General features: G+C 41.5%; 1 protein-coding gene across 1 annotated transcript in view; it reads right to left on the reverse strand.

The window, feature by feature from the left end:
• Positions 1–13045: 13045 nt before the first annotated feature.
• trappc9 (trafficking protein particle complex subunit 9) overlaps positions 13046–27896 on the reverse strand; it is an 845084-nt gene continuing 830233 nt past the window's right edge. The window contains exons 22-23 of the mRNA XM_028818061.2: positions 25846–26069; positions 13046–14917 (exon numbers count right to left, since the gene is read on the reverse strand). Of these exons, the coding sequence (XP_028673894.2) occupies positions 14738–14917; positions 25846–26069 (404 nt within the window). The 3' untranslated portion in view covers positions 13046–14737. The remainder of the gene's footprint in view (positions 14918–25845; positions 26070–27896) is intronic.

The following is a 27896-nucleotide window of genomic DNA, read 5'->3' on the forward strand; positions in this document are numbered from 1 at the left end:
TTTATTTTTATACTGTATTGAGGATTACTTCTGTTATGTGTATTGTATTGTATTGACCCCCTTCTTTTGACACTCACTGCACACCCAAGCAACCTGGAAAGGGGTCTCTCTTTGAACTGCCTTTCCCAAGGTTTCTTCCATTTTTTCCCTACAGGGGTTTTTTCGGGAGCTTTTCTTGTCTTCTTAGAGAGTCAAGGGTGGGGGGCTGTCAAGAGGCAGGGCCTGTTAAAGCCCATTGTGGCACTTCTTGTGTGATTTTGGGCTATACAAAAATAAATTGTATTGTATTGTATTGTATTGTATACTACTGGGTGAGGGTCATTGTACATCACAAGATGAACTGTTATGTGGTGTTCGGGCCTATGAAACCTTTTTTTCACTGTTTACTAAAAAAAAAGAAAAAGGTACAACAAATTATTTTTTCAAACTGAGATTCAAAGCCCTTGGCTCATTTTGTTAGAAGAACATACTAAGGGATGAGTTTTTAATCAGTACATCCTCTGACTGTAACCTCCACAAAATTGTGCTGGGAACAATGTAAGTGTGGAAACTGTCTGTAAAACAACAATAACATCCCTTTAGAGGCATTGTTTCTAAATACCCAACACCTAATCCCATTGGATCAATCATTTACATCACTGCCAACCATGATATGCATGGAACATACAGATACAGTCATCCCTCGCCATATTACGGTTCACCTATTGCGGTTTCACTGTATCGCGGGTTTTTTAAATACAAGTGATCGCCCGCCTATCGCGGAAGTTAAGTTCCAGACCCATCAGCGATAGGTGAAAATCTGCGATATAGAAAGACCATATAAATAAACATTTTTATAGTTTAAGCCTTAAAATACCCATCCCACACACTTTAAACACATGTAAACTTATAAAACACACTTTGTTAACACATATGATATGTGGATGTCGGGCTAAGGATATGAGTAACATCTCTCTATTATAAAACATTTTAACTTAACGCAAGACAAGGCAGTGAGACAGGAAAACAGCTGCTGTACAGGCTTTTAAATTATTGACACGCAGAATGACAAGCAGCACAAAGTCCACTTCTCCTTAGCGTGCATTCAGCTCTTCCCCCGTGTACAACGCAAAGTGGCAGGAGCGTACCGCGCCTCTGGGGAGGGGGGTTTGAGCGAACGTGCGTTCAGCCTTCACCCCCCCCCCCCCCTCCTTCAGAATGCGCAGATCGACAAGCAGGCATTTTGGCAGAAGCAGCACAAAGTCCACTTCTGCTTAGCGTGCGTTCACCTGCCCCCCTTCACAAAGCAAGAGGCAGACACGTCGACGTCTGATCGCTGTGCGTAGTGTTGCTCTGCGATGTTTAAGAGTGTAGAAAGTGTTTAAGAGCATAGGAAGTGTTTATAAGAGTGTGGGAAAGGTTAATAAGAGAGTGAGAAAGGCTTATAAGAGTGTGGGAAGGGTTTAAAAAGCCTTAAAATATATATAAATAATAAAATAAATATAGGTTGCTACTTCGCGGATTTTCACCTATCGCGGGGGCTCTGGAACATAACCCCCGTGATAGGTGAGGGATGACTGTATATGAAAAGCCCGATGGAGGATCTCCTGAGAAAAACCATGGGATGAGGGTTGAGCTGGATATGACAGGATGTCTTCATGGTCACAATATCACATGTGACCATTTTCTTTTTTATTTGCACAATTTGGGACAGGAACTCCTGAATAGAAAGCTGACAATGGTGGGAACAATAATAAAAAAATAAGACCTCAGTTGAAGAGTACAAAGATCAGGCCTGTCAATTCAAGTTATAAGTTTCTATTCATGGGTTGAAACAATCTTGGTGCCTTATGTGTTACTCATGAGCACACTAAATAGAGGTCAGAGATTCTGTGACGTGGAGCATCTTTCTCCATTTTATCTTTTCCTACTTCTGTATCGGATCGATGTGCCTGTTCGACCTTTTCCAAACACCTCCTCTCGAGTCAGACCCTTTTCCTTTACTTCATTTACTTTATTCATCCTCCTCTGCTTTGGCCTTCTGCCCTTTTCCTTCTCCTGTTCTTCTATTCCCATCACTCTTTTGCCCACATATTCACTGTCAATCCTCATCAAACCGCAAATTATTATGGATGACAATACTACAAAAGGAGGAGTAGATACCTCAGATAGGCAGGTGAGTGGCTACAGCTGCAAAAGAAACACCCTACACTGGCCACTTGTAATGTTTTTGAATATCTTGGACGTCTCGACTTGCAATGCGTTTGTCACCTGGATGGTAGTGAAGCCAAACTGGAACACAGAAACGCTCCAGAAGAGATGACCCTTCATGAGCCGGGCAAGGAATCAGTAAGACCTTAAATCCAGAGGAGACAACACATCCTAAGGATCCATGCCTCTGCAACCACTGTGGTTAGGATTCAGGAGGAGGAGAAGCCACAGGACCATCAGGTCCAGACCCTGAAGTAAGTGTGAGTGGTGATACCTTAACACTAGAATCCCTGAAGCCTACGAAAAAACCTGTAATCCCGGACCACCTTAAATTCCTTTTTCACCTCTCCTCATCAGCGTCTTTTGTTTTGTAAAAGTGTCGAGCAGCACAAGCAGCCTGCTATCCCACACTCCCCAAGACGGAGATGAAGTGAGTTGCAAACTTCTCCCAGCTCCAGTCTGTTTATCTCGGTGTGAGGTGCCTGGAGTTGTATAGGGTAAGTAATATATCGTTATTTGGAACACATGCATTTCATGTATGTTCCGTGTCTACAGCTAAAGATCACTTCAGTACGCGAGCAACTCTCCATGCTAGTGTTTAGATCAGGGAGTGCCGTGCTGACGGTGTATGCGCCCAAAAGAAGCCTTTGATACACCGTCAGCACGGCACTGCCAGATCTGAACACTAGCGTGAGCTCATTTGATTTTCGTAAGCTTCAGGGATTCTAGTGTTAATATAGTATATTATCGTCTATATTGTGTGTAAGTAAAGCTGAAGTCAGACGTTTCCATGCATTTAGTGTGAATTCTTTAAAACTCACTTAATAACCCTTCCACAGATTTTATACTAACAAACTATAAATTTGGCATATTATTTAAGACATCTACTTTGTGCAGGGCAAAATGAATTTTTTTCCAACAATAACCACAGATTATTTCACTTTTTATTGTCTATATCACAATTCCAGTGGGTCACAACTTTAAATACACTTTGTTAACTGTGCCTTTAAACAACTTGGAAAATTCCAGAAAATGATGTCAAGACATTAGGCAGTTAGACAATTAGCTTCTGATAGCCAATAAGCCTAACTGGAGTCAACATGTGAATGGATGTTAAGGCCTACCACTCACTGCCTCTCTGCTTGACAAAATGAGAGAATCAAAAGAAATCAGCCAAGACCTCAGGAAAAAAAACGTGGACCACCACAAATCTGATTCATCCTTGGTAACGATTTCCAAATGCCTGAAGGTTCCACTGTTCATCTGTAACAATAAACAATAATACACAAGTATAAACACCATGGGAACACACAGCCGTCGCATTCTGTCTCCTAGAGAAGAACGGACTTTCGCACGAAAAGTGAAAATCAATCCCAGAACAACAGCAAAGGACCTTCTGAAGATGCTGGAGGAAACAAGCAGACAAGTATCGATATTCACCATAAAACGAGTACTATACCGACCTTACATGAAAGGCTGCTCAGCAAGGGAGAAGCCACAGCTCCAAAGCCGTTATAAAAAAGACAGACTGCAGTTTGCAATGGCGCATGGGGACAAAGATCTTAACTTTTGGAGAAATGGCCTCTGGTCTGATGAATCCTGTTTGGCCTTAATGACCTTTGTTATGTTTGGAGGAAAAAGGGTGATGCTTGCAAGTCAAAGGACACCATCCCAACTGTCATGGGGGTGGGAGCATCATATTGTGGGGGTGCTTTGCTGCAGGAGGGACTGGTGGATTTCACAAAATAGATGGCATCATGGGGAAGGAATATTAAATAGTGCAGCAACATCTCAAGAGCTCAGCAAGGAAGCTGAAGCTCAGTCGCAAATGGACAATGACCCCAAGCAGATCACCAATGTTGTGGCAAAATGGCTTAAGGACAACAAGGTCAAGGTATTGTGGCCAACACAAAGCCCTGACCTCAGTCTGACTGAAAATTTGTGAGCAGAACTGAAAAAGTGTGTTTGAGAAAGGAGACCTACAAACATGTCCCATTACACCAGTTCTGTCTGGAGGACCGGGCCAAAATTCCAGCAACTTATCATAAGAAGCTTATGAAAGGCAACCAAAAACATTTGGCTCAAGTTAAACAATTTAAAGGCAATGCTAGCAAATATTAACAAAGTGGTTATTAACAAACTTGTGACCTGCTGGAATTGCTATATAGTCAAGAAAAGGTGAAATAATCTGTCTGTGAACATTGTTGAAAAAAATTACTTTTGCTCTGAACAAAGTAAATATCTTACATGATATGCCAAATTTATAGTTTGTTAGTATAAAATCTTTGGAGGGGTCATAAAGTGACTTCACCCCAAGTGTATGTCAACTTCTGACCTCAACTGCAGTTTAACATAATCAGTTACACAGCAGCTGTGGAACAAAAGTACAAAGAGCACAGAAGGAGGAGAGGAGAGGAGAACATTCAGCCCATCAGAGCTCATCTGTCACAGACGACCTGAAGAAGAGCAGTGAGCTGCCGGGTCTCAGTGGCAGTGGCGCACTTCCATGTGCTACAAGTTTGAAAGTCAATATAAATCTCTGCCAGATGTCATGCTGTGGCGTCATTAGAAGAGCAAGCAAAAAGCAAGGAGACAGCAAGTCAAATTAAACAGAGAGTTCAGTAATAGGCAAGGAGTTACACGCTACGGGGCTAATGAAGTGGAGACGCTCCATAGCTCCCTAGAGGCTGGCCTGAGTACCACTGACATATTTACAGCTATAAATCTAATACTTTAATTACAAAGAAGAAAAGCTAAATGTATACACACCTTTAGGATAATATGCAAGAACTTAAATCACAAATTATAAAATGTGGGACATGGTAAGTCACTACAACAGCTCTGTACGCGTTGTGTTTTAGAAGCGCTATTTGAAATATGTAATTCACAACTGTACCTACATTTGTACCAAAGTAACCAACGTTCTGCAGCTTTTAGTTTACTTCACAGGACAATTCTGGCACTAGTGTGAAAGGTTTTCAAATAATAACACAGTCCAAATATCTTCATTTTAAAAGTTTTAGTAAAGTTTCAAAGCAAAACAATTCACACAAAAATAGAGGAAAAAAACTGATATTAAAGAAAATAAAAGTTCTTGCTTAAAGAAAGTTCGGTTTAAGGCTTACTTATCTTGTTTCATATTTCTCTATATTTGGTCACACAGTCATACTTTCAAATGTTCATATCATAACAGTCAATCAGCTGTTTGCTGACTTATCCAACAGTCCATGCTAGCAATGCAACTATTTCCTAACTGAATTAATGAACACTCAGTTTTGCAGATACAGCGAAGAAAGTTCTATTTCTTTTTTAAAATGTTTTATTGAATTTATTAAAATGCATAAAGCATTCCATACAATCAAGTCAAACTTAACAAAACTGAATTCAAATCAACCCTCACCTGTGAGAAAGACAGGAAGGCCAACAGCCAGAGTAAAACTTTGAGAGTAGTAAAGAGGGAAAGGAGTCTCTCCCCAATATAACTGTTGTGATGGACGACCGGCTATGGACTCCAGTCGCCACCCCCAGGCTGCTAGGAGGAGCCCTCCGGACAGCATGATGGTGCCCCGACCTCCAGCAGGGCCTCATGGACTCTTGCGTGCCCTATAACCCGGGAGTGCGTCACAGTCACGTGACTGGAGGAAGCGACGTGCTCCTGGGATGAAGAAAAGGACTGTTTGCCCTGACCCGGAAGGAAAACGGACTTGTGGGTTTTGCCAGGAACCATTTCCGGGTCAGGGGCTATAAAAGGATTGTGGGAAGCCCAGAACACTGAGCTGAGCTGGGAGGTAGGGTGGCGACGTGTCTGGGCGAGGAGGATTGTTTATTGAGAGAATTATTGTGTTTATGAGTGTGGAGTGGAGGGTGCTTTGTGCACTGTCCAATAGTAAAATAAATAGTTACTGTACTTTTACCTGGTGTTCAGAGTGGTACCTGAGGGTTCGAGAGGTGGACAAAAGCCTTAACTGCTACAGTGTTTATTCTAAAATGTTATTGATGAGATCACGTCAGGCTTTAAAAAAGTTTTACACAGGTGTTCTTTTTTTTTTTAAATTTTATTAATTTTAATCATTCCATACAAATAGATCAGCTTTTACAAAAAATAGAATTGAAAACAGATTGACCCCCACCCCTGAGAAAGAGAGCATGGCCATTGGGGTGAACCTTAAAGCTTGTAAACCTACCTAAATTGATGAGTTTAATAGGGCAATAGAGATGAATGGAGAAGAGAAACAAATGAGGAGAGAATTGCTTCCTCGGTGCTTTAAGAGCTTATTCTAAAATATTATTGATTAGATCCTGCCAGGTTTTGAAAAAGTTCTGTACAGATCCTCTAACTGAGAATTTGATTTTTTCCAATTTCAAATAATATAAAACATCAGTTTCCCACGGACTTAAAAGAGGAGAGTTAGGATTCTTCCAGTTTAGCAAAATAAGTCTGCGTGCCAAAAGTGTAGTGAATGCAATCACCGTTTGTTTGTCCTTCTCCACTTCAAACCCATCTGGAAGAACACCAAACAGACCTGTTAATGAGTTAAGAGGGATTGTGACACAGGGCACAGGTCTTCTAAGAGAGAATTTGATTTTTTTCCCCATTTTCAAATAATATATAACATCAGTTATATATTAGATAAGTCTACGTGCTAATAATGAAGTAAAGACAATTCCAGTTTGTTTGTCCTTCTCCACTTTAAGCCCATCTGGGAGTCCACCAAACACAGCTGTTAATGGGTTAGGAGAGATTGGGACCCCAAGGCTGTCTGAGAGGCATTTCAAGATTTTGGTCGAGAAAGATGTTAATTTAGTACATGCCCAAAACAGTGAGGCTGGAGCTCGATTGCAACGTTGACTAGTTAGGTCTTACCCTGGAAAGATTTTGGACAATTTTAAATGAGAGAAATGTGCTTGATAAAATATTTCAAGTTGAATGATTGAATGCTTTGTGTATATGGAGCTCGAGTGAATTCTGTGCATGGCTGCCTTCTACTCTGTTTTTGAAATGTTGAGTAAAAGATCCATTTCCCACTGTACTCTGGTATCTTTAACAAGAAGGAACTGTAAAATGTTTTTATATATTATAGAAATTCTGTCTGAGTCTTCAAGACTGATCAATATCTCTTCTGGAGTAGAAATAGGTGGGAGGTGAGGAAAATTGAGCAGATTTAATTAAGTAAAGTGTCTAATTTGGAGATAGTGGGAAAATTTTGTTGATGGGAAACTAAATTTAGACTAATTGTTCATAGGACGCAAAGAGATTATTTATATACAAATCTCTAAATGATTTCATTCCATACATTTTCCAAACATTAAAAGCTGTGTAAGTTCGAGAGGGTGGAAAGAGGTGGTTATCATGTAGAGGTGTCATTGATAAAATATTCTCTAACTTGAAGTGCTTCCTACTTTGGTAAATCCTACTTTAATCACTGCCTGAAATACCTAAAATCTGAATGAGGTGCTGCAGATCAGGTGCAAACGAGAACATCATTAGGGAGGAGTTTGGAGAACCTGTTTAATTTAAGCCTCAGACTCAAATCAACTGTTTGTTTTAATTATATAATAGTAACACTAACAGCTGCTCACTACTCATAATGGTAAATGTGAGGAAGACCCGGGATCGAACCCACAACCTCTTGATTTAGAAGCAGCCACTATTTACCTCTAAACCAGCCATACAATTGATATTTGGGCTTCAGTTTAATAATTTCTTTTTCGTTGGTTATATTCGAGAGTGGCAGCCTTTTCAGCAGCTCCGTGTACAACTTTATTTTTCTCTGTTTTTACCTGCATTTTTATTACTCTTTAATTTAATATTGTTTTTTTTTGTATCAGTATGCTGCTGCTGGAGTATGTGAATTTCCCCTTGGGATTAATAATCTAATCTATCTATCTATCTATCTATCTATCTATCTATCTATCTATCTATCTATCTATCTATCTATCTATTCTTGAATAAGGGCGCACTTGTTTTGCTATAGCTTTTGTGAAAGTATTTGATATTTGAACTTCAGTCTTCACACATTATACACTTCATGTCAGCATTTTGCTATTATTATAATATGAAAAAACTTTGTTTATGTGTTTAACAGTTCTTGCCTCACATTTCCTTTCATCCTACATTTACCCAGATCATTGTAGACACGGAACACACATGGAATGTATGTATTCATAATAAGGATATATTGTTTACCGTATACAATTCCAGACACATCAAACCAAGATAAAGAGACTTGAGCTAGGAGAACTACAGCTGTGTCAGTGGGGGAGATGGGATAGCAGGCTGTTTGTGCTGCTTGACACATTTTCAAAACAAAAGATGCTGACGGAGAGGTGTGAAGGAATTTAAGATGGCCAAGCATTACGAGTTTTTTCATAGGCTTCAGGGATTCTAGTTTTAAGGACCCAAGAATTTTATCATGGGCCTCACAGGTAGTTCTTGCCATTGTTGAGGTCAAAGTGCATATGTCTACCGTTAGAAAGAGGCTGCACAGATTAGATCTATATGGGAACTGTGTCCCCCTCCTTTAACCGTCACCTTATCGTGGTGGAGGGGTTTGCGTGTCCCAATGATCCTAGGAGCTCTGTTGTCCGGGGCTTTATGCCCCTGGTAGGGCCACCCAAGGCAAACTGGTCCTAGGTGAGGGATGAGACAAAGAGCGGTTAAACAAACCTCCTATGAAGAAAAACAATTTTGGACAGCGTTTTCCCTTGCCCGGACGCGGGTCACCGGGGCCCCACTCTGGAGCCAGGCCTGGAGGTGGGGCTCGATGGCGAGCGCCTGGTGGTCGGGCCTGCACCCATGGGGCTCGGCCGGGCACAGCCCGAAGAGGCAACGTCGGTCCCCCTTCCCATGGGCTCACCACCTATGGGAGGGGCCAAGGAGGTCGGGTGCAGTGTGAGTTGGGTGGTGGCCGAAGGCGGGGACCTTGGCGGTCCGATCCTCGGCTACAGAAACTGGCTCTTGGGACGTGGAATGTCACCTCTCTGAAGGGGAAGGAGCCTGAGCTAGTGCGCGAAGTTGAGAGGTTCCGGCTAGATATAGTCGGACTCACCTCGACGCACAGCTTGGACTCTGGAACCAATCTCCTTGAGAGGGGCTGGACTCTCTACCACTCTGGAGTTGCCCCCGGTGAGAGGCGCTGAGCAGGTGTGGGTATACTTATTGCCCCCCAACTTGGAGCCTGTACATTGGGGTTTACCCCGGTGGACGAGAGGGTAGCCTCCCTTCGCCTTCGGGTGGGGGGACGGGTCCTAACTGTTGTTTGTGCGTATGCACCGAACAGCAGTTCGGAGTACCCACCCTTTTTGGAGTCCCTGGAGGGGGTGCTAGAGGGCATACCTTCTGGGGACTCCCTCGTTCTGCTGGGAGACTTCAATGCTCACGTGGGCAATGACAGTGAGACCTGGAAGGGCGTGATTGGGAGGAATGGCCCCCCTGATCTGAACCCGAGCGGTGTTTTGTTATTGGACTTCTGTGCTCGTCACGGATTGTCCATAACGAACACCATGTTCAAGCATAGGGGTGTTCATATGCGCACTTGGCACCAGGACACCCTAGGCCTCAGTTCGATGATCGACTTTGTGGTCGTGTCGTTGGACTTGCGGCCACATGTCTTGGACACTCGGGTGAAGAGAGGGGCGGAGCTGTCAACTGATCACCACCTGGTGGTGAGTTGGCTTCGATGGTGGGGGAGGATGCCGGTCAGGCGTGGTAGGCCCAAACGTGTTGTGAGGGTCTGCTGGGAACGTCTGGCAGAGCCCCCTGTCAGAAGTAGCTTCAACTCCCACCTCCGGCAGAACTTTGACCACATCCCGAGGGAGGTGGGGGACATTGAGTCCGAATGGGCCATGTTCCGTGCCTCTATTGTTGAGGCAGCTGACCAGAGCTGTGGCCGTAAGGTGGTCGGTGCCTGTCGTGGCGGCAATCCCCGAACCCGCTGGTGGACACCGGCGGTGAAGGATGCCGTCAAGCTGAAGAAGGAGTCCTACAGGACCCTTTTGTCCTGTGGGACCCCGGAGGCAGCTGATAGGTACCGGCAGGCCAAGCGGAATGCGGCTTTGGTGGTCGCTGAGGCAAAAACTCGGGCGTGGGAGGAGTTTGGGGAGGCCATGGAGAATGACTTTCGGACGGCTTCGAGGAGATTCTGGTCCACCATCCGGCGTCTCAGGAAGGGGAAGCAGTGCAGTGTCAACACTGTATATGGTGGGGATGGTGCGCTGCTGACCTCGACTCGGGACGTTGTGGGTCGGTGGGGGGAATACTTCGAAGACCTCCTCAATCCCATTAACATGCCTTCCAATGAGGAAGCAGAGCCTGGGGACTCAGAGGTGGGCTCCCCCATCTCTGGGACTGAGGTCACCGAGGTGGTCAAAAAACTCCTTGGTGGCAGGGCCCCGGGGGTGGATGAGATACGCCCGGAGTTCCTCAATGCTCTGGATGTTGTAGGACTGTCTTGGCTGACACGCCTCTGCAACATCGCATGGACATCAGGGACAGTGCCTCTGGATTGGCAGACCGGGGTGGTGGTCCCCCTCTTTAAGAAGGGGGATCGGAGGGTGTGTTCCAACTACAGAGGGATCACACTCCTCAGCCTCCCTGGAAAAGTCTATTCAGGGGTCCTGGAGAGGAGGGTCCGTCGGATAGTCGAGCCTCGGATTCAGGAGGAACAGTGTGGTTTTCGTCCTGGTCGCGGAACAGTGGACCAGCTCTATACCCTTAGCAGGGTCCTGGAGGGTGCATGGGAGTTTGCCCAACCAGTCTACATGTGTTTTGTGGACTTAGAAAAGGCATTCGACCGTGTCCCTCGGGGAATCCTGTGGGGGGTACTCCGAGAGTATGGGGTACCGGCCCCCCTGATAAGGGCTGTTCAGTCCCTGTACGATCGGTGCCAGAGCTTGGTCCGCATTGCCGGCAGTAAGTCGAACCCGTTTCCAGTGAGAGTTGGACTCCGCCAGGGCTGCCCTTTGTCACCGATTCTGTTCATAACTTTTATGGACAGAATTTCTAGGCGCAGCCAGGGTGTTGAGGGGGTCCGGTTTGGTGGGCTCAGGATTGGGTCACTGCTTTTTGCAGATGATGTTGTCCTGTTTGCTTCATCAGGCCGTGATCTTCAGCTCTCTCTGGATCGGTTCGCAGCCGAGTGTGAAGCGGCTGGGATGAGAATCAGCACCTCCAAATCCGAGACCATGGTCCTCAGCCGGAAAAGGGTGGAGTGCCCTCTCAGGGTTGGTAGCGAGATCCTGCCCCAAGTGGAGGAGTTCAAGTATCTCGGGGTCTTGTTCACGAGTGAGGGAAGAATGGAGCGTGAGATCGACAGGCGGATCGGTGCGGCATCCGCAGTAATGCGGGCGCTGCATCGGTCTGTCGTGGTGAAAAAGGAGCTGAGCCGCAAGGCGAAGCTCTCAATTTACCAGTCGATCTATGTTCCTACCCTCACCTATGGTCATGAGCTATGGGTAGTGACCGAAAGAACAAGATCGCGAATACAAGCGGCTGAAATGAGTTTCCTCCGCAGGGTGTCTGGGCTTTCCCTTAAAGATAGGGTGAGAAGCTCAGTCATCCGGGAGGGGCTCAGAGTAGAGCCGCTGCTCCTCCGCATCGAGAGGAGTCAGATGAGGTGGCTCGGGCATCTGATCAGGATGCCTCCTGGACGCCTCCCTGGTGAGGTGTTCCGGGCACGTCCAACCGGGAGGAGGCCCCGGGGAAGACCCAGGACACGCTGGAGGGACTATGTCTCTCGACTGGCCTGGGAACGCCTTGGGATTCTCCCGGAAGAGCTAGAAGAAGTGGCCGGGGAGAGGGAAGTCTGGGCATCTCAGCTCAAGCTGCTGCCCCCGCGACCCGACCTCGGATAAGCGGGAGACAATGGATGGATGGATGGATGGATGGATGGGAACTGTGTCAGGAGGAAAGCCTTGCAATTCAGAATGAACATCGGGGTAAAGACTAGGACTTCTGGAACAATGTGCGCTGGACAAACAAGGCAAAGTTACAGTTATCTGGCCACAGTAGGAGAAGATATGTTTGGTGAAAACCAAAGAAAGCATTTGACCAGAAAAACCTGATACCAACTGTAAAGCATGGGGGTGGAAATGTTATGGTATGGGGATGCATTACAGTATCAGGGCCTGGACAGCTCACCATCACAGAATCCTACAGAAATTCTTCATTGTAACAGAGACTACAATAAGGACAATGTGAGACTGTCACAATACTAAAGGTCAACCAAAAGAGGACCTTGAAACATGACAAGGACCTTAAATATATCAGTACATCCATCAAAGAGAGGCTGAAAGGAATGCAAATGGAATGTTCTGGATTGTATGGGATCTGAATCCCATTGAAATTATTCGATACAGGCTGTGCATGCAAGACCCCCCACAAACATTGCAGAGCTGAAAGGATTCTGCATGGAGGAGTGGTGTCAGTGTCAGAGACTTCTAGACAGTTATAGGAAATGTCTCATTGAGGGACATATACCAGTTATTAGAACCAAGGGCTGATTTACTTGTTCTACAGACAGAAATGGCATATCTGCCCATTTTTTGTTGAACAAACGACCACAAAGTCAAGTTTTCAATTTTGTTTTCCCCAATTACATTACATTTATCTAAAGGTACTGTTTAAATGAAGATTGATACGTCCAGAAATGTTAAAAAAGGAGAAAAAAAAATTTCCTGGGGCGTACTTACTTTTCACCAGACTGTACGTGTACTCCATATGGACTGGTATCCTCATTTTACACCTTTCCCTTATGGCCAAACTGGTCCACTGCTTCAGCTGGTCCTTCTCATCCTATTCAGGGCTGGGTGTTATAAAGTTCACTTTGGAGTATACATCAAAGGTATAGGATTCATAAAGAAAAAGTTTCCATCTTTATATAGTACATTAACACAAAGTACATTATAATTTATTGGCATGAATGTGAAACAGTTGGCATATAATACAACAACACAAAAAAAATCATCATCTCTATAATTAACTAAAAACAGCATTCCTTGATTTCATGCAGGTTTGTTTAATATACATTAAAATTGCTTTTGTTTTGTTTTTCTTTCCTTCAGCAGTTTTACACATAAAAAATGGTTCAAAGCCAACTCATCTGCTTTTATTTTACTTTTCCTTACAGCCCGGCCTCAGTCAAGATAATAAATATGGATGTCATCTTAAAATGAGCTTTTCAGCACACACTGTGCTCGACGTGAGCCCTCAATCTGAAGATCCAGTACCTGTGCCCCAGGTCCAACCCTAATTATGGAGTCTACGATTCCGCTCCTTACAGGCGTTAACACTAAAGATGACAACTCTGAAGCTCGTTTTCTTCAACAAAATATGCAGTGCTGCCAGAACTCTGGAGCTTGTGATGTTAAGTCAGACTGCATTTCTGTTTTGGAATTGGAAAGCCAAAAGAAATGTAACCCAATTGTATTATAAATGTTGCCTTGGATGAAGGCTTTAGCCAAATATGTAAATGTAATGTATTTTGAATAACTAGAGCTTTTGATTTTCTCAAGTGACTGTACAGGTACACAGATAAAACAGTGTATTTCCCCATTATAATTCTTTTTTTATTATAAATTCATAGAAGTTGCTCAGTCTTAATGCTTTACATTAGATCTGGTGTTAAGCATCCACCAACAAATGAACATTTTACATACTCAATTAGTCTATCAACATATTGACGCTTTTATTGTTTTAATCGTGAATGCCTTTAATAATGTTACTATTTTCCTTGGCCAACTACTGCTTTGTTTGGCCAAAAGGAAGCGTTAGCATTATTGTTAAATGTTCAAATCTGCCCATTAACTAAAATACCCATAATATACAACACCATAACATACTGTATGTGACAGTCTTAATCTCAATAAAGGACAAGTAGACATATTTTTAACAAATAGATCATTTTTTTCACCACACTGCACATGTTTGAAATATTTAGGGTTTTATAAAGCCATATAAACAGGCAGAAGGACATGAACAGAGCTTAGTAATCTTAACATGTTAAAGGTGAGTGGAGCTTCGTCACATCCAGCCAGTCTCAAACCTTCCCTGCTTAATCCAAATTAGCGGCACAGGGGCAGCGGCACCCATCTTGGATGGGATACCAGTCTACTACAGGACAATGATATACAGTATTATCGAGTCATACAGCTTCAAAACAGTGGATGGATGTTATAATTTTCAAGTTTGCTCTTATTAATATAACAATTGGTTGTGCAGCACATCAGTGATTATCTCAGAAACTGCAGCAAAGCGCTTTAAGCTCCTGGAACAAATGGCCCAAATACTGCATTCAGGCAAAAGACAATTTTTTAAAATTTAAAATGATATAAAGGAAAATATTCTTAACTTTTTTTATTATTATTTTAATGAGTCGAGCAAACATCTAATGGAGTCAGAAGGACTTTGAATGATATTTCATTATATTTTAAATCTTATTCTGTGTATACGACTGCTCTTGCAGAGACAATAAAACCTAATTTAAGCTGGCATTACTCTTACCAAAGAGTTTAACAGTAGCAAATAACTGAAATTAAATAAAAGCATGCTTTAAAATTTTGTCTCCAGAGTAGCATCAAGGGCTTTAAGATGAACACTCGGCAAACAGAACCAGGCGAGTGGCAGCTCACGGCTGGAATTATCATCTTGAAACTTGATGTTTAAGTAAAAGTCTCCAGTGTACAAGAACAGGAGGGCTCCCACGCAGATGAAATTCTCAGTAGGATTAACCTGAAATGAAAGAGGGCAAAAAGGATTTATTATTATTATTATCACCATCACTACTTTAAGTCCGCTTGACAAAAACGTATTTCAGATCTGTAATCTGAATTAACAAGTCAGGGTCAGAGTAAACCTTCATTCATTCATTCATCCATCCATCCAATTTTGATCCTCTTTAATCCAAGACATTGTTGTGGGGGCTGCAGCTTACCCCATTACTCTGTTTTATTTGTGGGTTGTACCAATTTTTCAAAGACGAGCATCATTTCTAAATAACTAGACAAAGAGCCCGTTTCGACAACGTAAAATGAAACGGGCACGAGTGGAATAGTAATAAGTATAAGCACCACAATCCTGATATAGGTGTATTGAATGAATGTGTAATTAGGCCTTGAGCTGTAGTCAAAATCGCCTTTCAGGCCTCTAGAGCTTTAATCAAAGTCGCCTTTGTTTTTGAATTTTTGCGGCCGTAAATCCACCGCCTCCCGTGATGTTGGGGTTGGATATTGGTCGAAGTCGCCTTTCTCTTTGAATTTTCGCGGCCGTAGTCACCTTTCTCTTTGAATTTTCGCGGACGTATATCTGCCGCCTGCCGCGATGTCAGTCTCATAAGGTTTTTCAAGCAGCTGTGCAGAAAGTGACTGCGCATTCGGCTTCGGACTTGCGCAGAAGGCGATGTGCGCAGAAGGCGACTGCGCATTCGGCTTCGGACGGACGTGAGTGAGTGAGTGAGGAGACTGGCGAAATTATGTATTAAGATTGTCATATTAGAGAAGAGCAGGGCACAATTCATGCTTAGCTAACACTAAATTCAAAGCTCTGTAAGGCTCTTGCGTGATGATGTATTCTAAGGATAATTCATTAATCAGCATGTTTTCTTGAAAAGGTTTGCTACCTGAGGAATTTCCAGTGATTAGTATAGGGGGCTACAAGTTGAATATAAATGTAACTTCAAACTGACTGTATCATGTGGGAATCTGAAGAAGTGTAATTAATTTGCATTGAATTTAGTGTGTTTAATCACTTAATGATGCTGACGCGTTCAGTTGAGCTGATACTGATTTTAATTTGTACGCTGCATGTGATGCTTCTCGTTTCACAGTCCAATGATAGTCAACCAGCATTAATGGATTCCACTTGCTTTGATGCCTCTTTTCCATTGTTGCAGTTTTCATGATGTTCAATGCTGACTGAACTAAAATATGCAGGAAAGAAGTCCAAGTGTAAACACAGAAAAAGAACTTTTAGTGTCACATTGCACTTCTTTGTATGCTTGAAGCATGTTGTCAACCAGCTGAATGAACCTAGTCTGATATTCTGTAGTTGCCAGGAAAATTCTCAACAACATCATTGAATGCCTTCCATGCGATTTCCACCAGCGCCACTAGCAGATCTTCAAACCGCTTGCCATGGATGATGTGTCTGATTTGTAGACAAACAAAAATGCCTTCCTGAAGGTTGTCATCAGTTATGCACGAAAACATCCATCTCAGAAATTGAAATCCTTCACCTTCCTCGTCAATCCAGGTTTCATATGAAAAATCTACTTGATGGATCAACAAGTGACTTACATGCCACACACTTGTCTGCCATTACGGAGCGGCCAGTTCTTTTAGATATAATGAGACTCTTTAGCCCAGCTGTTCCACTCGTGGTGCTTGGTATATCTGAGCTGCATTGTTGGTTGTGGTGCCGCTATTTGTGGATCACTACAGATTTTTCAGTTGTAGTTGTTGTACTGTAGATGCATACTTAAAATATGAGAGAAAATCACAAAAATATGTGACTGCGATTAAATTGCATGCAATAGGAAAATGTTCAAGTGATATTTGTGATCAATATGAACTTTTTTTACATTGTACGTATTGGAATAGCCATTCATAAAAATCCCTTTAATCCATTAAATAAGAACAAAACAAGTTTGGATAATGAACTCTAACAGAAGTTACTGTACATGCAGTAGATACCTGAACGACTGTTTTGTGAAATGAGTGTCCCATCCTGGCATCTCCTTACACTTTGAATAATGTCAAGACACAGGATAAATGAAAAAAGGATTGTGATTATTATAAAAAAAAATTACACATAACGGATTGGTTAACATAGTGGAAACACAGAGTCACAAAGTGTAACAGGTTTACAGGATCATTATTAGTGATAAACGAATCCCGCAGAGTTCGCTTTGCCGTGAGTTTGGCAGAATCCTGAAAATGTTCAGGAAATTCACTGAACTCTGTGAAATGCATTGAAGTAAATGGAGAAGGACAAACTGAACTAGTTTTGAGTGGATTATAATGGTGCAATGATCTTTTAAGTGTCCCTTAGGGCACTGAGGGAAGCATCTGCCAACTATGCTGAACCGATTATTGTGGCCTTCGGTACTGTGTCTCTTCGGAGAATCCTTGTGTACTGCTGGTTTGACTTTGTGTTGAATGAGTGGTTGCTCACCAAGTCCCGAATGGGGTACATTACCTGCATTGTGCAGGAGCGTCAATTATGGGACTATGGCCATGTGGCGCAATTCCCAGAGGGTGATCCAGCTTGCAGGATCCTCATTGTTGAGGACCCGAGTGGCTGACCCAGACCAAGAGGATGCCCATTTAACACCTGGCTGCAGCAGAGAGATGGTCGTTTTCAGAGGGTGGGACGGGACCGCGTGTCATTGTGTGGTGGGTACAGCAATGCGCTGTACCAGTGCACGATCCCCAACCTGACCTGACCTTTGTAACAAACCACTAAGGTCTGTATGTTCAGTCCCTCAGAGCATTCTGAATGGTCATTTTGGCTTTGGTGTGATTGGTCAATTTGGCTTTGGTGACACGACGAAAGAGTAAGTACCAGCGTGAGATGCACACAGAGGATTACAGGCATAGGAGGCATGCCTAGAGAGTCATCTTCAGTGACAGAAGGTATAACACCTGACAGGAGGTGAGAAAGATGGCTTGAAAATAATGACAGGGTTTAATAAGCACGCTTTACGGGAACATGCTTGAAAAAGGGAGGGCTGGTGAAAAGAGATTTAGGCACATGCAAATACGGAGGAAATGTGCTCCAAGTACACATAGGACAAGAGATTGCTAATATTTTTTTGAATTTCTCTACTATCTGTCTTCAACAGGTACCATGGCTAATGACAAACATATCACTGCACTCACAGAGTTCCAATTTTTGGCCACACACCTATTGGCTGTGTCGTGAAGCGGCAGCATGGGACTCTCTTTCTATTGTTTAAAGTCATGGCTCTAGTTTCAGCTTTTTTTTTTGTTTTCAATATATCTTTGCAAACACTTTATTTAATCAAGATGATAGATTTGTCTTGTAAATAGTAATAAATCTCTCATTATTATTATTATTTCACAGGATCTCAGGAGTTTTCTCGGGAGGTTGAGGGCTCTAAGACTTGTCTTGACTCATAGCTGCACATGTGGCGCCCCACGCAGAGACTAACGACCAAGGGAGTGCATAAGGATCAGTGCTATATACAGTATTCTGAGGCAGTACTCATAATATTCTCAGTATGGTCAGCTCATTTATCCCTCAAATCAAAATACTGCAGGTGTTTTGTTTTTTAAAGGCATGTGTGGTGCATGTTGGCTGGTTCAAGTCCTGACATCCTCCCTGCATGAAGCAGATCAGGCAGTGATCTTATAGTACACATGCTTGAAAGTTCTGTCATGGCAGCCACAGCTCTGTCCTGTCACACTGGTCTTGCAAGGCATCATAGGGTGCTGGGGAAAAAAAATGATTCACTAAGCCAGCCACGGCGAACTACCCAGAAAATACTTGGCAAACAAGGTCTAAAGGCAAACAAAGAATATCATGTAGCGAAAAATGCTTTGGTGAATTTCAAAGATCAGCACTAGTCATTATTGTTATGTGTACAGAGTACACTGAAATCTGTCTTATTACAAGAAAATGAAAACCCCACCACTTCTTTTGGGTACAACTACAAAAGCTATTGTTCCTGCCACTACCTGATCTGCGCCCTGTTCGATGTGCACCACACATGTACACTACTTTCAAGCAAGTGTATATGACATTACATTTTATGAGGTTGATGTGCACTATTTTCAAGCAACATTTTATGGTGCTGCCTGGTCTGTACCATGGCTGTGTGTAATTTTACATCACATAACATTTGACTTACTAGGGATCATATTGAGGTGTAGTTTGTCTTTATTAACAAATAAATCTTTCCTTAATTTAACTTTGAATGATGAGAACTTTAGACGTTTACAAAAAATTGCAAGAAAATGTTTGGCGGGAGAATTTAATCTTAGCTTACGAAAAAGAATTCGAGGTCAACCACACTGTGTGTCTGTGAACAACATTATAAATTTGCAAAAAATCCTAAAATCCTGTGTTCACTTTGTACTTCTGGGGTATTTGAGTGTTGTTTGATGGGGGAAACAATAAATTTAAATGATTTTAGCATAAGGCTGCAATATAAGAAAGTGTGAAAAAGGTGACGGCATCTGAATACCTCCTGAAGTCACTGAATGTGGTTTTCTGTGAAGCCTAACCGTCTCTCACACTACTGTGTATATAGAGGCATGTTAAATATTCTCTCTTGTTACAAGCTTGAAGACAAATAGTCTTGTTGTGGATTGTTCCTGGGGCTGACAGATGGGAATATCACTTTAAACTGAAGACCAAAAGACAGTCAATGGATTGGCATCATCCAAACTCTCCTCATGAGAAGTTCCTTCTGCAGGCAGTCATGGACAATATTTTTTGGTTTTACTAGGCTTCACTCACCCACCCCTGGGTTTGGTTAACCAGATACACAATTTAAAGAGATTGTTATTTTTATGGGAATTGTTACATATGCATTATTTTCACTTTTACTTTAAAACCTTAGTAAAAACAATATTTGGAATTAACTTTTCTTCAAGATCGCATTGAGCTTTGATTCTGTGTTTGGACTTGCATCCTGACAACGCAATGTATAACTGCCTGTGAGTGAATAGCGTTTTTCTCTCTAATAAATAAAATGACTTTTTCGAATGTTTATCCATGCTCTTTCTTCTTCGCTTAGTCGAATAAAATTATTGTCCTGATAAAATTTATATTAAATTTAAGAGTACAGGAACTGTGTCTGCCAAAAAGCATTCACACGACTAAGAGCTGAGAGCACAGGAAGTGTGTCTGTCAAAAGCATTCACACAACTGAGGTTAGATGACCGTGGTCTTCTTTGAAAATAGTTGTAAGTAGGGCGTGACTTGAAGGAATCTCATATTAATAAAGTATCTATCTATCTATCTATCTATCTATCTATCTATCTATCTATCTATCTATCTATCTATCTATCTATCTATCTATCTATCTATCTATCTATCTATCTATCTATCTATCTATCTATCTGTTAAAAGTTTCTGTCTTACGGGACTTTATACCGTGCCAATGTTTTTGGAATCTCTTAATTCTCGCTGGCAACACAAATTAGGCGATCTACAAGTCTCTGACATAAACTTTAAATCTGAACAATATATTCGATCTCTTTTCGCTGTTCCGTTATTTCACCGAGTAATCATTTCCATTTGTGCTAATTCGATCTTTCCTATCCTTTTTTTGAGACTTCTGAATTTTCATACTTTCATTATCTCTAACCAGCTCTGCATGTGTACCGTGCCAACATTTTTTAATTCTTTACGACATTCTACTTTGTCATCTATTCTTTGTCCTTTATTTCCGGTCCCGGGCGTGGTTAAATCTCTTGTCACAAAGACTCGTCTCACAGGACATATAAGTATCACTCCGAGAAAATCACGTCTCATCTCCTTCCAAGATTTTATTTTATAATAGAGAGACTTGAGATATACTGCTTTTCCTCATCCACCCCATAGCCCAGATTTCCACCTCTGTGCAGTCCTTAGAGATGTTTGTGAGTGGTGATGGGGTTACTGAACGAGTGGTTGTGAGTGCAGGATTCAGACTGCTGCAGGAAGAGGATTCATGCAGTTGCTTCAGGATATTTAAGCAGATGATGACTATGTAAAGAAATGAGGAGAGTAGCAAATACATCTGATTATTCCAAGAGCATGTTTCAATTGCTTTATAATAAATTTCAAACATTTCACTTGGAATGAATTGAACAATGAAATGGGATGGACCATCACATTCAAACTCTTACAAGGACATGATGTGCAGCTAATGTCTGTGTGAAGTTTGACTGTTGGTGTAGTAGGAATAGTAAGAAGAAATGCACATCAACAATCATAATCTTTAGAAGTGAACTGTTGTCTAGCACTTCTGCAGTTATTTCTGGTTTTCTTTTTTTAAACAGATGTTAATTGCCTGTTGGGCAGATTTCAGCACATCACAGAGTCAAGTTACATAACAATGTATTTTAATTTCTGTTAATGAAAATGGTGAACAGTAGGTTATACAATACAAAAAAATCACATTAAACATTCCAGACCAAAGCATTGCCCACACTTTTTCCTGATATATTGTTCTGCAAATACACATAGGTGAGTATTAAAAAACGCCTGCCATTAAAATTAATGCAGTGGTTCACAACCCCTGCTTCAGAGATTTTAGCAGGGCGCCTGATAATTGTTCCCTGTTTCTGCCTTTCTGATAGTGTGGTTAGCTTTGCGTCCTCTCGCCTTCAAAAGACCAGATTTGAATCCCAGTTTCATCACTTTTCTGTGGCCAATGTTCATGCTCTCCCTGTGTCGGCCTTGTTTATCTCCACATACTTCAGTTTTCCTTTCACATCTCAAATACATGTGGCCATGATCTGGAGTTTATATTGAACTTTTTTTTTTTTTACAGATTCTTGTTGGCCTCAAAAAATAATTGAAACCTCATTTTATGGGTTTTACAAGTCAAGGAATCTTGTCATCACATTGGTTTTAGAATTTGACACATTTTTAGTGGTGTTTGAAATTAAATACGTTTTGCCATGGCGCCATCTTGTTTTCGTCCTAGATGGTGCTGTTTATGACACTCGCATTTAGGAATGTGTTCACAGGTTCCCAGACAACGTCTCCTGAAAGTTGTGCTCAGTGACACCATCAGTGTGATAACTGATACAAGAGCGCTCATCGCCCAAGTTTAAGGACACAACCTAACACCTAGCATTTTTTGTTTGACCATTAAGAGTTCTGAACTCTTCTGCATCACGACTAAGGTTTGCATTTAACATTTAGGCTTTCACTCTAATTTAGTTTTCTGACATTCTCGCTATGATTCTAACCCTAGCACCTAACCCTAACCCTAACCCATCCTAGACTGGGCTGCTAAATCTTATGTTACTAGTTTTGACAATGGCTAGCTATTTTTTACAATCCATTTTCAAATCCATCTCCATTCAAAATGACTGCCGCTCTGGGCAGTCAGTACACATGTATATTAAGTTGACAGAAAACTCTAAGTGAGATCTTTGAAAGTGTGTGGGTGAGTGCACCCTGTGAAGGACTGGCATCCTATACTGGTTTCATTCCTAAATTGAGCCCAATGCTGCCAAAACAGGCTTCAACCAAACCCTCCAAACCCTGCCCCTCAACTGGATTAAGCATGCACAGAAAATGGACAAATGAATGGAGTTGATTTTTCAAACCTGTTCCTGGCCGTTCCAGATGACCTTCCATTCATTTCCACCTGCTTCAGCCTACCTTCTCTCACTCCCACAAAAAGGTCCATCCCACACCCCACAGCATTTCTGTTTATTCAAAACCCCCCACCGAAAGCAACATAAATGGAATACATAGCCTCAGTGGAATCTTAAAACAGTGGAATCTAAAACCGGGATAAAGAAGACAATACTGCAACCAGTAATCACTGTAATGTTTATCACATTTACAAGCTGCTATGTATACAGTATGAAACACAATGTCTGCCTAGGAGAATTAACTGGAAAATCTGCTGTGTCACAGAAGCGCACATGCTGTCATTTTCTTCTTTTCTGGCTGTATGTGCTTTTACAGTTAAACAGTATTACTTACAATATTGATAATACTTCACTTAAATCATTTTCCCAGAGGTTCATCTACAGCAGTGGTTCCCAAACTCGGTCCTGAGGACCCACTGTGGCTGCAGGTTTTTATTCCAGCCAAATTCACAATTAGTGATAATAATTGATCTCATTTATTTAGATGGTCTTTTTTCCCTTCACTTATTCTGCCTTTAGAAAAACACAGCAGTATGATTTTCGCACTTATAAGACGTTTAGAAATATTTCTTCTTTTACTTTAAACGCTTACCTCTCTTTTGTTGTTGTCCTATTGTTTTGTTATTTTTTTTGTGCAGTTTGCACCCTTCATTGTATCCTAATAATGATAATTAAAAAAAACAGGACTGACAGCCAGGTAAACAACACTGAATGATGAAAGGCTGTAATAACTTTAGTGTCAGACCCACTAATTAGTAGATAATAAATTAAACGATCAGAACACCTGAAAAAGCAGAATGAAAATCAGACTGAAAATTAATAAAAATTTAAAACAAAAAAAACTTTCCCCTTATAAGTGCTTAGTACATTTTAATCAAAAAACTTAGTTTTGTTATTTCTCCATTGACCCCAAAACACAGAAACTGGGAAATAACAGCTCACTTAATTGGGCTAGGAGTCCAATTAAAAACAGAAGATGGTTGGGACAAAAACCTGCAGCCACAGGGGGTCCCCAGGACTGAGTTTGGGAAGTGCTGATCTACAGTATAGCCAAGCAATCCAGTCACGTGACTGAAGTCTAACCACCTGCATCACCTCTAGTATGCTGTTTTTATCATGACAGGAAGTCTCCAGATTATCCTGGCTGTTATGGGATTGCTCTTTGTTGCATGTATTATTTGTTGTTTGCAAATGGACTTTCCTTCTAAACAGGACACTCCTTCAAAATGTATTATCTTGCCAGACAGTGACATAAGCCTTATGAAGGTCAATCAGAGATATGGGAAGAGGAAGCCGGTATAGTACCTGCTGCAGTAACTTAAAGACCTCACAATGTCAACTGTCTGACTCACCCACTATTGTGCTGCTGTTCGGGTTATGCCATATCGTAATGTGCCACGATCCTGTCATACAACTCGGCTTACTTAGTTTCCTTTGAGCTGAAAGAACATGGGCCTACATCGACGGAGGCACAAATATAACAGAAATTTACAAACTTGACTTCATTGGGGATCTCACCTGGACAAAGTTGGCAGCACCGTAAGTATTATATTTTTTGATTTGTCCAGCACCTTCAATACCATCCAGCCATCCCTACCTATTAAGGAGTAAGTTCAGAGATATGGAGGTGGATGAGACTATGGTGTCCAGGTTAATGGACTCTCTGTCGGGCAGACTGCAGTTTGTGAGACTCAAGGACTCTGATTCTGATATGCATGTGAGTAACACTGGAGCACCACAAGGAACTGGCCTGTCTCTTTTATCTTCACTCTGTACACCTTAGACTATAAATATAACACCAGCTCATGACACTTGCAGAAATTCTCAGATGACTCTGCAGTTATGGGGTGTATTGATAAGGGGGGTGAGATGGAAGAGAGAAGTCAGGAGGAGAAGTTTGATTCTTGATGTGCAGATTTGTCTGCATCTTAACATCAGCAAAACCAAGGAACTGGTTATTGAAGTCCGCCGTACCAAAGAGCCTCTGCGTCTGGTCACTGTTTAGGGAGTGGATGTGGAGCACTCCTACAAGTACTTGGGGGTCCACATCAATGACAGGTTGGACTGAAATCAGAACACAGAGGAACTAGAGAAGAAAGGACAGAGCAAGTGATTTTATACATTGCAGTGTGCTGGGCTGGTAACATCCCCTGAAGAGAGACTCACTGAGAAAATAAGCTAATTAAAGGGGCAGGCTCAGTTATGGGACACATTGGAGGTCGTAGAAAAGGAGAGGAAGATAAAACTGAGTGCCATTATGAACAATGCTGCACATCCTCTCGCTAACACACTAACACTGAGGACTTTCAGCCAACAAATCACTCAGCAGACGTGTGTCAAGAAACACTATACCATCAGCAATATGAAGGCATAATGTCTCACTGGGACTGTGATGACAAGATGAGCTGGGGAGCTGCAGGACAGTTTTTTGGAAGACATGTGGACAGAACAAGTAGACAGTAAGGGGCAACAACACAGAATGAAGAAGGAGGACCATAAAACACAAGGACAGTCTAAGCACATGTGCTGTCAGCCATCCAATAGCTTGGAAAAGCAACTAGTCCAAAACTGGCAAGAAATGTCAGTGTTAACAAAACATAATATATATTTTAAAATCTTTCATCAGTTTGCAATGAATTACAAAATGCATCTTACTTAAGGAAAAAAAAGTGCTGGCAGTGACAAACCAAAAATGTTATAATCAGCAAATAAAAACAAATATTTGACAATAACTAAAAACTAAATTACACTTTATTATTCATAAATGCTTGGCAGGACTAGTAAATATATGCAACTGGGTTACTTTTATCGATAACAAATTTAAATGAAAAGAGCAACATTTGCTAAGTCATCTTTCAATTAATATCTGCTTTGTAGCTTCCTTACCTTCTGTGGCATTTTAAAGGTTTGAATAATTCAAGAAACTGAGTGCTGGGAAACAAAATTAGCTATTCTAGATATAACTACAGAGAAGTCAGAAATTATCTATAATGTCTATTCTCTAATGCTGCAGGGCAGTGGCTCCTATTATTAACTAATGCTATTCTTAGCCTTTCCATGAAGCTCATGACAGCTATTATTAAGGGTCTATCAATCATGAGATGGCCGAATTTAGTTACCAGCCTACCCCCAACAGACAGAAACAAAGTTCTGACCGGAACAAAAACTGGAATGAAAACTGGATCAAAATCTTTCAGCTCAAGAGAATTTCTGGTCATTTTTGAAACAACATTTTCATTTTCTTTTTACTGTTAAATTTGAAAATGTGCTTAGTTGAATGACATACTTATGGCAGAGGCGAGCACAGATGATACTTACTGAATTGATGTAAAAGGTGTTGGAGCCTACAAAGGTGACTGCATCCTGAAGATCATAGTTGTGCACTCCATTCTGGTAGTCCTGGAAAGGTACCATGGTCAGGGCAAAAGGTCCCACAGTATTCTTACTCCGATTGGTCAGCTTCACTTCCAAGGGTACAAGGTCTCCTACTTTGCATTCGGCCACAGTGTCGCAATCACAAGGTTTTCCATTCACCAAAACATCTGATGAAGTAAGAATAGAAAAAAAGGAAGATTTAGCAACTAATGAATACATTTTAAAAATAGTGTCAGAAGTTAACAATGTTTAATCTATCTATCTATCTATCTATCTATCTATCTATCTATCTATCTATCTATCTATCCATCCATCCATCCATCCATTATCCAACCCGCTATATCCTAACTACAGGGTCACAGGGGTCTGCTGGAGGCAATCCCAGCCAACACAGGGCGCAAGGCAGGAAACAAACCCCAGGCAGGATGCCAGCCCACCACAATATCTATCATATAGTGTTTTCAAATATCTATCTATCTATCTATCTATCTATCTATCTATCTATCTATCTATCTATCTATCTATCTATCTATCTATCTATCTATCTATCTATCTTAGTTAAGGAGTCAAAGGAATATCGTGGCTGGCAAAACAAAAATTGTGACTTTTATTAAATCAAAATTGCACTGTAGTCCCACAGAAAAGTTGTGCAAAAATGTAATATTTTTATGTTTATTACTTCAGTTATTGCTAATTTTCAAACTTACATGCTGCTTATTGTTACTACTTTATTCATTTTAGTGTCAGAAAATTTGTTTACCAAAAAAGTATTTATATGGATTTCCATCTATCTATTTAGCACATTTACTACAGATCATTTCAGGGTCTTCTCTGCTGTTTCTTTCTACAAAGAAGACAAGGAAGGAACCACCGCTGGACTGAGTGCTGGTCCATCACAGAATGCAATCATGCAAACACCCACTCGTAGTTAAAGTAGGGCTGTTATCTTGACCCAGCATTATATTTCAGGGATGTGGGAATGTCTGTAGTACTAGGGTGTTGTACCGTGTTAGTCATTATGAATGTCGTGAAAAGTCAAGCAAAATGACACCTTTTATTGGTGTCATTTTGCTTGACTTTTCACTACAGGGATGTGGGAAGAAAATCAGAGTACACTACAAAAATCAACACTGGGATCAGGAGAACATGCAAACTCCACAAAGTGACAATAATGGGATTTGAACCCAGTCAATGTAATGGTGCTGCAAGGCAAGAAGATTTCATTACTGTGTGTCCCTATTAGAGAATTTTATACTATAAAAATTGAAAAATTTAAATGGGCACCAATGTGGCGCTATTGAGCTCTTTAATAAAGCTTAAAAATTGAAATAAGGATTTGTTTTTAAATATACCTTCAAACATTGAATTGTTAATATCCAATAGCAAAGTGGGGAAAAAAAAGAAAAACTTTTACTCCAAAATGTTAGTGTTTCATTTGTGCTGCACCTGAAAAATGTGTTTTTTGTTTTTGTTTTAGATGTTGTAGGCCCAACATAAATGAACACTTCATATCCAGCAGGCCAAAGCCTTCATAAGCCAAGCAAATGCCACTAAAGTTCTACTTTTGAATAAGGAACACGCTTTAAAACATCCATCCATTTACTGAATCGTCTTAATGCAGTCCTAGGTTTGTAGAAAGCTGGAGGAGATCAAGGCAGCACTGGGTGCAAAGCAGGAATCAGCTTTGTAAAAAGTGCCAGCCTGTCATGTCTCTCATGTATCCAGAGCCAGTTCATCTTAAAATAATCTTTAGGATTGCATAGATTATATATTGTGGCAAATGACAGTGGATCTTGCCCCACTGCGACGCCTGGAAAAGGGAAGGACCTGGAGAGGGGCAACATCTTCCTCAGGGCGCAAGAGTGCGCAAGAGGGCACCCATCACCCCCTAAGATAGCCTATAAAAAGTATTTATATTTTATGGTTATGCAACTTTAAATCACATTGGATTTCATTTGGCTTTTTTGGCACTGATCAACAGAAAAAGATTCTTT

This window comes from Erpetoichthys calabaricus, chromosome 13, assembly GCF_900747795.2.
Source record: "Erpetoichthys calabaricus chromosome 13, fErpCal1.3, whole genome shotgun sequence".
Taxonomy (NCBI): Eukaryota; Metazoa; Chordata; class Cladistia; order Polypteriformes; family Polypteridae; genus Erpetoichthys; species Erpetoichthys calabaricus.